This window comes from Prionailurus viverrinus, chromosome D3 (genome assembly GCF_022837055.1).
Source record: "Prionailurus viverrinus isolate Anna chromosome D3, UM_Priviv_1.0, whole genome shotgun sequence".
Lineage (NCBI taxonomy): Eukaryota > Metazoa > Chordata > Mammalia > Carnivora > Felidae > Prionailurus > Prionailurus viverrinus.
Genome location: NC_062572.1, coordinates 32,956,295 through 32,969,254, shown reverse-complemented (window position 1 = coordinate 32,969,254; position 12,960 = coordinate 32,956,295). Strand labels below are relative to the sequence as shown.

General features: G+C 43.1%; 1 protein-coding gene across 4 annotated transcripts in view; it reads left to right on the top strand.

Annotated features, from left to right (window-relative positions):
* CEP192 (centrosomal protein 192) overlaps positions 1-12,960 on the top strand; it is a 160,915-nt gene that overhangs the window by 127,278 nt on the left and 20,677 nt on the right. For 3 of the 4 annotated variants that reach the window (XM_047826646.1, XM_047826649.1, XM_047826645.1), the window contains one exon: positions 637-1,084. The exons of the other annotated variant lie outside the window; for it this stretch is intronic. In XM_047826646.1, the coding sequence (XP_047682602.1) occupies positions 637-778 (142 nt within the window). In that variant the 3' untranslated portion in view covers positions 779-1,084. Of the gene's footprint in view, positions 1-636; positions 1,085-12,960 lie in introns of those variants that run through there. 4 annotated transcript variants of the gene reach the window in all.

Genomic DNA, 12,960 nt, shown 5'->3' with positions numbered 1-12,960 from the left:
TTGGCAGCATTTGATGGCAGTGACCTAGATGCCATACTCAGTCTGAGCAGGCTCATACCCACTCCCTCACTGCCAATGCTGCTGTCCCGTGTGTACATCAGTTCAAACCCGTGTTGTTCAATGGTCAAACGTAATCTAAAAATAAATTTTCAGGACAGTTTTTTAATAAAAGTTCACACGAATGCTGGTGGAGCAGAACCTGCACAGCCCTGTTAATGACCAGCACGAGTGGCGTGGGTTCATACTCTCCCCAGTTGAGTGTGCTGCTGAAGGAGGGTCGGGGGTCCCCTGTTCCTCTGCCCTTTCTTGGGCAGATGGCTACCTGCCTGCGGACAGAACACTTTCACATGCAATAGAACAGACCTCTTGTTTCCCTTTTCCTATTTTTTTGGATGGCCAGGAATATATATGCAGTACTATTTGAATCAGGTTTTAGATTTTCCCCTTCTCTGTGCCAGTTTCTTGTTAAATAATATCATTAAAGAAATGAGAACCAAATTTAAACCAAACATAACTCCGCTGAGTTCTTCCATCAAAATCCGACCGCACCCTGCCATGCACGGAGCTGGTTACAGTGGTGGGTGATGCACGTGCTGCTGTAGCACCAGGCCGACGACCTTTCCTTTCTCTTTCCAGAGCCCAGCATTATATCAACATGCCTGTGCAGTTCAGACCAAAGTCGGCAGGCAGATTTGAAGCTTTGCTGGTTATTCAAACAGATGAAGGCAAGAGTGTTGCTATTCGACTCATGGGTGAAGCTCTTGAAAAAATTAACTAGCTACATTTTATGCAAAGTAAACTACATAAGTTATATTTTGGTAACTTCATTTTATTTTTACACTGCAATATTCTTTTGTATATATTTTTTAAGATTGTTTTGATAACTAGATTTTTGTTTGTTTTGAGAAGCTAATACTGAATGAAGACCTGACTAAAATATCATGTATGTAGCCCACAGTATTGTACTTAACTTTTTTATAGGGGACAAGAGAGTTCTATTTTTGCATTGATTATGATACTCTGAATAAATATGGTATATATTTTAATGTGGTATAACCAGAAATAAACTTCCATTTCCATTGAACCTGTTTTTTTTATATCATGTAATACAGAAATCAGAATATTGCTTTATTCTAATTATTTTCAAGCTACTGGGTCTGTTTTGTGATTCCCCCCACTCCATTACACAGTTTCCTTTCCTCTAAGAAATTCCTTCTTTGGTCCTTCTTTCTGTTAGCTAATTGCCCAGATTAGAACAGAAGTGTACTTTTAAAGAAATTATTTTTCTCCAGAGTAGCAGAATTCATATTCTGTGCAAATACATTGGAGAGGTTGATGTATTTTAAGATAGCATTTATTGTAATTAAAGCCAGATGGGACAGCTGCTCCAGAACACCGCATAGAAGATATGCTCCACAAGCAGGTGCCTGTGGGAAGGCAGTGAGTTGCTGAGGGGGCAGAACAGTCCTCCCCTTATGTCATCTTGAGCTGTGAGGTAGAAAAGGTGACACAGATACCTGGTTTTACCCAGGAGGAACATGATTATTAATTGCCTCTCAACCATTACTGTTAAGTCCCCGAGCCCTAGCTAATAGCCTTGGTCTTTGGAGCAACAAAATTCCAGATTGTGAGCAATTGTGTAATGGGTTAGGGTGATCACAGTTGGATATTACTGATGGAGTAGAAAGACCGTGGAATGTGTAAGAAGCTGCCTAGATGGCTTAAATCTACAGCAGTTTGGAAGCAGCGATGGTGAGCTGGAGACAGGAAAACATTTCTTCTTTTCTCTTCTACCTGATTTCTCTGGCTTAGAGATTTATAAAAACATTTTTCACAAGTTAAACAGTTGTTGCTGTTACTGATACTGTCCTACTCCAGTTTTAGAGTTCATACATCAAATGTCGGTGACTTCATGCTTGAACATGTATTTTTGACAACATTCAGCCTCAAAAATTTTGAAATGGTGGCACTGCTTTTTAAAAATATTTGCCCTGGTCTTTCAGTTCCTAAGAATTGTTACATTTCTGTGTAACCATCACTTTGCCTTTTACATTCTACTCAGGAGGTTTAAAAAAAAAAAAAAAAAGGTTTAGGCAAACAAAAACTTTAAAAGTGACTCTCCTTCCCAGACCATATGCTTTTATGGGTATGCATTTCTTCCTGTCCCTTCCGTGTGTTGGAAACCTGATGCTTGGAATTTGGGGAACAGTTGGATGTGAACCAGTGGTTGACTGCAGCCAGTCATCACTGTAAAGCAACTCCAGTCACTGGCTCCCTTCACTGTGATCTGCAGTGTGGAAAAGCATCTAATGGGCAAAGTTACCAACCCCTGATTAGGTTTCCATCTAGAAGCTGGTTCCCCTTCTTTCCCATCCCTTCCCAGATTGATATCTTGAGTCTTAAACTCTCCTGTAAGCTTCAGGCTCAGCTGGACATTTCCACCTGGTTATCAAATAGGCATCTCAAACTTGGATTCACTCCCTGCCTTACATATGTTTCTCTCTAGCTTTCCTCATCTCCATAAATTTCCCCACTTTTCATCCAGTTATTTAGCTAAAACCCTAGGTTTGGGTGTTTTACCCTCATCCCCATCGACTCTACCGAACCTTTCTCACAGAAGTCCTTCAGTCTGTGTCCAGAGGTGGCCACTGTGGCCCAGGCCACCATCCTTTCAAGGACCGCTGTCCTTGTCCCCTCCCCACACTGCTGCTGGTGCTCTTGCCTCAGGAAGCCCTTCTACACCAGCAGGCAGAGTTACAGTTTGTAAAAAGGTAGACCAGAGCCAAGGCTCCTCTGCTTATACCATAAAACCTTGGTTTGTGAGCATAATGTGTTTCAGAAACATGCTTGTATTCCAAAGTACTTGTATATCAAAGAGAATTTCCCCATAAGAAAGAATGGAAACTCAGATGATTCATTCCACAACCCAAAAATATTCATATAAAAGTGATTACAATACTGTAATATGATACAAACTAAGAAAATACAAAATGTAAAGAAAAATAAATTAACCTGCATTTACCTTTTTGAAAACCTTTGTGGCTGGTGTGAGGGAGACAAGAGAGGAGGGTTATTGTGTGGGGTGACTTTTACTATCACTAACGGAATCACTGCTATCTATTGGCTCATTGGAATCTTTTTCTTTTCGTGCAACTTTAATAACCTATCCAATGACACTTGCTTTTGTCTCCTTTTGAGGATTTCACAGAAATGTGACATTGCATTGTCATTAAGCAGATTCATTGCTCGCACTGCTACAGCCTTATTTGGGTGGTGCTTTTGTACAAAATTTTGCTCCGTTTCCCACATTTTACACATCTCCTGATCTCATTTGCAGTGAGGGATTCCTCCGCACTTTTCTCCTCCTCTGCAGATGAGATACAGATGTAGACTTCTTGTAAGATCTTGCAATTTTGGCCACTGTGTACTTCTCAATGATTTCCTTCTTTCACCATAATCATCTTCTTATCACTCTTCTTTTCAATATTTTTCTGAATGAGGCCATTGTATACACTTGCATGGATGTTGACTACAGTACAGTATTAATAAACTCATCATACACTGTATTTAATGTAAGTGGCAATAAGGCAGCTGAGGAAAGGGTCTATATCTGCAGGCAGCCTGATTTAGAATGAAGCAAAGCATTCCTAGGTGTACTCTTGTATGGAAAAGCAAAGGACTGTCCATAGGTGCTTTGAAGTGACAAAAAATACACTAGTGCCAGTTATGGGCATCTTCCAACGTTCTGAAAAATCACTGATTTCTGCCAACTGCTGCAGGTTGAGACCGAGCATCTGAGCTTGAAAGATCATCACCCACAATCCCACAGCAAGGGAGAGAGAGAAGGACCATTGACTCAGTTGTGATCATGTGACATTTGGCATCACGTACTACTCGTACTGCAAAACCTCGCTTGTTTTATCAAGTTAAGACTTATTAGAAAGGATTGCTCTTCTTGCAGAACACTTGCAGAACAAGTTACTCGCAATCCAAGGTTTCACTATGTATGATCACATTACGTGCAGTCTGAGCCCACACTCACTCTCCTGTTGGCCTGGGCAGCTGTTGGTCATTTGGCTTCTGCTTTCTTCTGTGGCCTCAACTGCTGCCCCTCCAACCACTTGCACCAGCTCTGTGGCTGTTGTTTTCTGGCTCAATCACTAGGGCCTTCTCAGTTGCTGGGCCCTTGCCATCTCAAGCTCTCCCCCAGATCTTAGTATGGCTGTTTCCTCCCCTCCCTTGGGGAGCCTTTCCTGACCGCTGTGTCCAAAGGAACCCTGACTATCTCACATCACACTGCTTACTTCCCATTACAACCCTCTCTCTACCTGACCCTTTCTTACATAATTATTGACTAGTTAATTATCTCCCTCTAAAATGTAAGCTCTGTGTGACCACACACCTAGCTGCCCTTCTGACCACTGCATCCCCAGACCTGGTCAGCCCATGCATGTATGATGATCACATTCATTGTTCTGGAAGTTTCTCTGCACATCGTCCTGATCCAAAGGCCCAGCCATGCTTCTCACCAACCCCAGTACACAGCATCCCAGGTTTCCCCAAGATTTCTTACCTAGTTTCTCACCAGTCTCCTGTGGACTGTTCCTCACCATAATAGGTAAATGTTTATTGAGTGCTTCCTATGTGGCAGGTAGTGTCTCAGTGCCTTACATGACTGTCACCCTAAATTCATATCAACTTCATAGCAATGGACCCTTTCTTGGCAGGGAGGCCTGGGGGAGAGAGGATCAAAGGCCTCCCTCCTGCTGCAACCTCCAGGTACCTGTGACCATGTCTGGGGACAGACCAGCAGATCAGTAGCAGGCTCTGGGCTCAGGAGGGCAGGATGGCCTGATGTGGATGAGCAGGCCAGGGCTGGGATCTGAACCTTGGTGTTTCTGACTTGGGTACCCAGTTGCAGATAATAGGAACTGTTCTGGAAATAGAGAAAATGTAACATTGGTATATGTCTTCTTTTAAAAATTTGATTCCCTTTGTAAAGTGACCCTGAGATCACAGATGAGTGTGTCCCACCTGGGTCCCACATCTGACACACGATCCTGCTTCTCAGCCAGCCAAGATATTTAGCAGGCAAGACCCAAAGTTCCGTAGAATTCAGGGATGATTAATGTGCATCATTACTGATTTAATTAGTCCAGAAATGAGACTGGGTAAGAGGGCATCTGTTTTTAGTCTCCAATTAAACTCAGGGATGATTTTATACATAGGATACATATATTTTATGGGACACGGATCTCTGGGTAGAATTAAATTGGGCTATGTCTCACAAATATGAACTTGTTCTCTTTGTTTATTGAGTGGCTTTCCTCCCTTTTCGATTCAGTATTCATTTTCTAAAATTTTATATTTAACATGGGGGATTCTTGTTATTCTATAGAGGTTTGATGAAAACCTTGTTCTGAAGTGAAAAGTCTATTTCCCAACATCTTCCACTTAGTGAGAATTAATGCATCATTCTTCTCAAAGACACATCCCCTGGCAGCTGCTCATGCTGGATGCCCAGCCTGGCTCAGATCTATGGGTGTCATGTTGCTGGCCCTCGGATTCCAGCCGCCGGCTCATTGACCAGCGAGTTTGATAAAGTTTACTTTTCAAATTGTGTGCGAGTTGTATCTTTTTAGGTGGCTAACCAGCTCTTATTAAATTTCAAAATGCCATTGTGATTCTCATAACCACACATGTCCAGCGTCCTGCCAGCTCCCCTGTGTGCTGTCATGCTGCCTTACAAACAGTGCTCCTTGTCCCAGACCTTCCTAAATCCTTGAACCCTACAGGACCTTGGTTATGGAAATTATTTGATATTGCTACTTACTCTGTCATTTTAAACAGGCCAATGACATATTAAAGCAGTGAAACTAAACCATTCAAATACTTATTTTAAAGAAATAGCTCACTTGTTTTTGTGTTTTTATACCATTTCCTATAGCTTGGATAAGAGAATGAGCAGATAAAAATGTTCAGAGCTGTAATATTCTAAAAATCGTTTCTTTGTAAATAAGGATGACTTGAGTGATGGGTGTGGTGGGCATTATGGGCAGTTTCTGAGATGGCCCAAAATGATTCCTGTCTCCTTGTGTTCACGGCCTGTGTAATCGTTCCACCTGAGCAATGTGCTTCTAACCTCAGCATTGGTGGACGTGTCATTTCTATGATTAGATTACAAAGAGATATCCGTCTTGCCGAGAGACTCCCGCTGGCTTTAATGGAACAAGATGCCATCTGGGGAGGTCTTTGTGGCAAAGCACTGAGGACAGCTCCCAACCAACAACTGGCTAGGAACTGAGGGGCTCAGTCCAGCAGGTCAAAAGGCAGTGAATACTGTGGACCACCATGTAATTGAGCTTGAAAGTGGGTCCTTCCCCAGTTGAGCCTTCAGACAAAACCCTAGTCTCGTCCAACCCTGGGTTGCCAAGCCAGGCCCCCCACTCCCAACCCATAGAAACTGATATCATACATGCTTATTGTTTAAGCCACTAAGTTCCTGGTAATTTGTTATGCAGCAGAAGATAACAAAGTGATGCTTAATGAAAAACTGCTGCCAGTATAACAAGCTCATATAATCAGCCACATTGGTAAATAATTACATGTAATGAATGGAAACAGTCCAACAACTATTGATCTTTCTGTGATTAGAAAGCTCTTTTTTTTTTTTTTTTGAGTTTATTTATTTTGAGAGTGTGTGTTTGTGAGCGGGCGAGAGGAAGAGAGAGCAGGGGGGAGAGGCAGAGAGAGGAGAGGGAGAGGGAGAAACCCAAGCAAGCTTTGTGCTGTCAGTGCAGAGCCCGATGCAGGGCTCAGTCTGACAAACTGTGAGATCATGACCTGAGCCGAAATTAAGAGTTGGGATGCTTAACTGACTGAACCACCCAGGCGCCCTAGAAAACTCTTTTAGTCTCAAATGGGCACTCCCCTTTATGCCCAAGCAAAGGTCTTGGCATACTGGAACCAAGAATCCTATAAGTTTTCAAATGCACACCAAATGATTACAAGCAGTTAGAGCTTATTGAGCATTTAGGGAAACAGAATGAGAGCCTATGTTAACTTACCTCCAGTTGCCAGAGCGATGGACTTGTTTGGACAGGAAGCCATGTGGGGTGGGTGGCCCTATGCCTAATGGAGCTGAGCAGCACTGGCTTTGAGAGCATGGCATTGAGGTATAGGAGGAGCTAGGCGGATGAAAGCACAATTGGACGTTTGGTCCTCCTTGGCATTGTTATAAATTTTATTCTTACAGCCAGTGCCTAACCTGAAAAATACATATAAGCACATGGAAGCGATTGTATTTAATTCTACAAACAGGGTTGGCATACACAGCCTATGGCAACTTTCTTACTATGACTTCAGGTGGGACAGGACACTGCTTGGTTCAAGCAGATTCTCCTTATGTCGTGGCTGATCCATAAAACTGCCCTTGTGTAGGAATCAGTGTGAGGAAATGCAGTATTTTATGCTTTGCCACATGTGAGGCTTGGGCCCTGAGAAGCTTTGAGGCAGGACCAGAAACACCCTCGTCATCTGAATGGACTCAGCAGGCATCCTCCACATCCGTGCTGTGAGGGGGCAGGACTGCTGGGGAGAGGGGGCAGGCACCAGCGCCACTTGACTGCGGTACAGTTTTGCAGAGGGCACTTCTGTGGACGGAGCACTATGTCCTCAGTCTTGGAAGGTGATGCTCCAGCAGCTTCTTTGGCAACTGTCTTTATTAAAACATCCAGAGAGGCCAGTTTGTTCTGCTGCTGGGGCCAGGTGTACCTAATCCCTCTGGTCCAGCCTGCTTTCCCCTCACTTGCTTTCCACAGGCAAGGCCACTGGGGAGTGGGCCTCCCAACACCTTCTCTTTCACAGGGACACTTTCCCCACAGGGGGACCTTTCTTATCTGCCTTTCAGGTCCTCAGGGAAGATGGCCCATTGACTAATGAGTAACTGTTGAATGGTGCTCTGTTGAGTGTCTATTCTATACATTCAATTGGAAGTGCTATGAGGGCAGGGACCAGGGCTGGTTGGTTTACCTCTGAAGTCTCTGCCTAAAGTAGTGCTGGCTTATGATAGGTTTTTGTATGTTTTGAATGAATGAATGCATCATCACTGAAGTTTCCATGTCTTAATATTTCAAAGGAAATACCAAGAGTATATAAATAATAACATAGGAATGGATGGACCCCTGTTTAATACAATGATGTTTTTTGTTTTGTTTTGTTTTATTTTTTTAAGTGGGCTCCACACCCAACATGGGGCTTGAACTCACAAGCCTGAGATCAGGAGTTGCATGCTTTACCAACTGAGCCAGCGAGGCGCCCCTAATAAAATGATGTATTCCTATCTCAAGCCACAAGCAAATGTTGCTAATGTAAAAGCACTAGAATCAGGAACAGGCAACCCTGTTTACACCATAGCTGTCTCATGGTGTGGTCCTGATGGCCTACCTGCTGGCACCTGTGCAGGTGAACAAGGGGAAGAGATGAGATGGATCAGACAGGTGATTAAATTGTTGATGTGTGTTTCCAAGAGATTCCTTTAAAAATTGTGAACAATAGGGGCGCCTGAGTGGCTCAGTTGGTTAAGCGTCCGACTTCGGCTCAGGTCATGATCTCACAGTTTGTAGGTTCAAGCCCTGCGTCAGGCTCTGTGTTGACAGCTCAGAGCCTGGACCCTGCTTGGGATTCTGTGTCTCCCTCTCTCTCTCTGCCCCTCCCCTGTTCACACTCTGTCTCTCTCTCTCTCTCTCTCTCTCAAAAATAAATAAACATTAAAAAAATTAAAATAAAATAAAAATTATGAACAATAAGCATTCAGTCATGTGACTGGTACAAAATTGATATACAAAAATCCATAGCCTTTCTGTATATAAAAAAATAATAACGGACAGTCAGAATATAATGGAAGGCAAGATGAAACACCTAGGAATAAAAGTATAAAGAAATGTGTAAAATGTACAGGAAGGAGACTTTAAAGTCTCCCTGGAGGACACAGAAGGAAGCTTGAATAGGAGAAGGACATGTGCCCACCGTGCCACTGAGCAGGAAGCTGTACCATGAATCACACAGGCGGGCCTGGTGGTGACCCCCCAAGACTAATGCTTTGCAACCGCTGTTGGTTGGGGGTTTTCCACAGAGACAGTGAAGGGTCTCAACCCTCCAGCTGCGCTTGGAGCTGGGCCTGCAGCTAACTGTCCAGCTGCCACGTCTTTGCTCTTGCCCCCCCCCCCCTTAGCACACCTCCATCAACCTAGCACCTCCTTTCTTTAAAGGGTAAAATCCTACACTTAACATATATCTTTATTAGAATTTTACATGTCCTTTTAATTGCGCTAGAGTTTTGTGAATATTGAACAATTATTACCGCTTTTGTGACAAAGTTGATTTTAAGTAGTCACCCCCAATTTTAGCGTGTGAATGGAGGCAGGTTAGGAATACGTATTTTGCATTACAGCGGAAAGACATTTTGAAGAAAAATTCCAGTAATTAAATCTGTCAGTTCTCCCTAAACTGATCTCATTATTTAATGGCTTTCCAGTAACAATACCTACAAAGTATTTTTTAGGTGGAAGATTGACTCTAACGTTGATATGGAACAATGCCATGCATAAGTCACCAGGACAGTGCTGAGAAAAGGTAATGAGGGAGGCTGGTCCTGCCAGGTGTCAAAGACAAGGCTCCCACTGTTGGCCTCCTGGCACCGTAGAGAGGTGAGGACACCCCAGCCCTCAGAGACATAGCAGAGCAACCTCACCTTCAGCCTCACCCCCAACCCCTGGGCAGGGAAGTCAACTCTGGGCCTTCTCCCCTCCGTACCAGGGCCATGGGCCACTTGTGGTCCGGGCTGCAGTCTTAATTCAGGACAGGAAGTACTAGGAAGCAACATAGCAACATATGAAGCTCATATTTAATCTCCCATCTGTCAGTGGAAACCTGTGGAAAGAAATTGGTGGTGTGATTCATTGGCCACTTCAACTATAACAACCTCAATGAAGATAGCCTGGATGAGACTGGTTTATGAAAAAGTAATGAAACAAAATGGATTCTGGAAAGACCCAAATACATATTTAGTATATGGCAAATGTGGCATTTTAGTGGGGAAAACATGGGTTATCCCAAGATATTTTCCAGATGAGTTGTAGGTTAAAAATGAAATTATAAAAGTCCCAGAAGAACATATAGGACAATTTCAGTTAGTCTCTTTATTTATTTATTTACTTATTTATTTAGAGACAGCAAGCGAGCAAGGGAGGGGCAGAGAGAGAAAATCTCAAGCAGGCCCTCGCTGTCATCGCAAAGCCCGATGGGGGGCTGGATCTCATGAACTGTGAGATCATGACCTGATCCAAAACGAAGAGTCAGATGGTTAACCAACTGAGCCACCCGAGCACCCCTCAGTTAATTTCAAATTACAAAACAAAAACTCCTATAAGAAGTCCTATAAGGAAGACTGATAAATTCAACCACGTACAAATACACACAAATTAAAATTTTCTGGGTGGAAAAAGCATAACCACAGTCAAAAGACAAATGACAAGCTGGGGAGAAATTTACAACACTGTAAAGGGGCTTTAAATGTTAATTAAAAAAAGCAACAATCCATAAGAAAATAGGCAAAAGACATGGGCATACAGTTAATAGAATGGGAAAACAACTAAAAATTTTTTAAATAAGTGCTTTTAAATGACCTCGGTCTCAGTGGTCTAAACTGACGCATTTGTCTTTCTCACTCATGGGGCAGGGAGACCTGTTCAAATTCCACCTTCTTATTTAACTAGTTGTGTGACCTTGGGCAAATATGACCTGTGCTTCATTTTCCTCACTAGTTCAATTACCGTACTAGTATCTATTTCCTAGATTTTTTGTGAAAATGAGTATTTGTACAGTGCTTAGAATGGTGTCTGACACATAATAAATGATATAAAGTTGTTTATTTAATTGTAGTATTATATAATTATATATATAATTTTTATTAAACAAAATTTAAGTTTAGTTATTTATTATGAGAGGGGGATTGGAGAGAGGCAGAGAGAGGGAGAGAAAGAGAATCCCAAGCAGGCTCTGCACTGTCAATGTGGAGCCTAATGCGGGGCTTGAACCCGTGAACTGTGAGATTATGACCTGAGCCAAAACCAAGAGTTGGATGCTTAACCAACTTAGCCACCCAAGCACCCCTAATTATATATATATATATATATATATATATATATGTGTGTGTGTGTGTGTATAATATTTATTTTTGGGAGAGAGACAAAGTATGAGTGGGGGAGGGGCAGAGAGAGAGGAAGACACAGAATCTGAAGCAGCCTCCAGACTCTGAGCTGTCAGCACAGAGTCTGACGCGGGGCTCGAACCCATGAACTGTGAAATCATGACCTGAGCTGAAGTTGGATGTTTAACCAATTGAGCCACCCAGGCACCCCTATATATATAATTTTTGAAACACCAGTGAATATTCTATATTTGCTCTTTTTTTCCCCCATTTTACTTAAAAGTGTACCTTGGAAATCATTCTGTATCAGCACATATAAAACTGCCTCATTCTCATTAATGTCTGCCTAGCATCTTTGTATGGCTGTGCCACTATTTATTTGACAATCTTTATTTGATAGACGTTTTGGCTGTTCTAATATTTTTCTATCATGAACAGTGCTACTAAGACTGTCTACATACAGATGTCATTTCCCATATGTTCAAGGATATCTGTAGGATAAAATACTAGGAGTGGGGAATTGCTGGGTCAAAGGGTATGAGCAGTTTTAATTTGGATAGACAGTGCCAAATTGCTCTCCATGGTGGTTGTACAAGCTTTTACTCCTGCCAGAAATGTATGAAGAGCGCCTGTTTCTCTACATCCTTGCCAAGACAGTGTGTTAGCCAACTTTTAGCTTTCCCACTCTAATAGGTGAAAAATGGTGTCTGGTTTAATGAGCACAATGGCTTTGAACACTGGGAGCAGAGCCCACCATGGCAGGTACTATGGCTGCCCCGCCAGTAGCTATCCCTCACCCACTTCCCACCAGGGCTGACTCCAGCAAAGAAGGCCAAATATGCCAGATTGGCTTGCTCTGTACGCCCTACATCTGAGCTCAAGAGCGAGAACCTTGGGGACAGGACCCCTGTCCTTCCTTTTGGGCTCTAGATGCTGTCACATGTGACCTGGAGCAATGGCAGCCATCTGTGACCGAATATTGACAAATATATGGATAAGAAGACACTTCTGAGAATGGGCAGGGCAGAGGATGATGCCCTGGGCCACCTAGGCCGCTATGGAGCTGCCAGCCCAGACATCCCCTTGTCTTACAACAGTAACAGCCAACACTGAGCTAGGATCCTGCATGGATTACCCTGCTGGTGTGCCGGGAACCCTCCAATGGCAGCAGCCTGTAATAGCAGTTGCCTCCAGGCAGAACCACAGAACCTTTGGATAGATAGGGGGAGGGCTTGCCTTTACCGGACTATTCTAAATTTTCTACCATGTTCAAGTATTAGCAATTTTTGTAATGATTTTTTTAAGGTAAACATAACAAATGAATTGTTTTAGTAAGAGATTTTTTTTTTCCCACCAACATTCAGGAAACTTGACGGAAGGTATCACTTATTAAGGTGATTAATGCCCAATGAATTGGGCAGCCAAATGTTAACTATCTATAGTAGCCCTTTTCAGAAGGCTTTTGAAGTGACACCTCCCAGTAAAATTCCAGATGGATTCTTTCCCTCTGAAGAACCTGCACTCCAGATCCCCACTATTCTCCTGCGGAGGCTGGAGTCCCTCTCTCGCCCACAGGAGGAGCTAGGGAGCCAGACGCTCCACATCGCCTCTGCTTACGAAATGCTTCAGTTTGGTGTTTACGGCGAGACACTGAGGCTTGCAGAGCTGGGTGGCTTGGTTTCCTCTAGTGGTCACCCTGGAGAGCCTTTGGTGACCTAGACTCCAGTCTGAGAGATCTGGAAAGGTTTTCT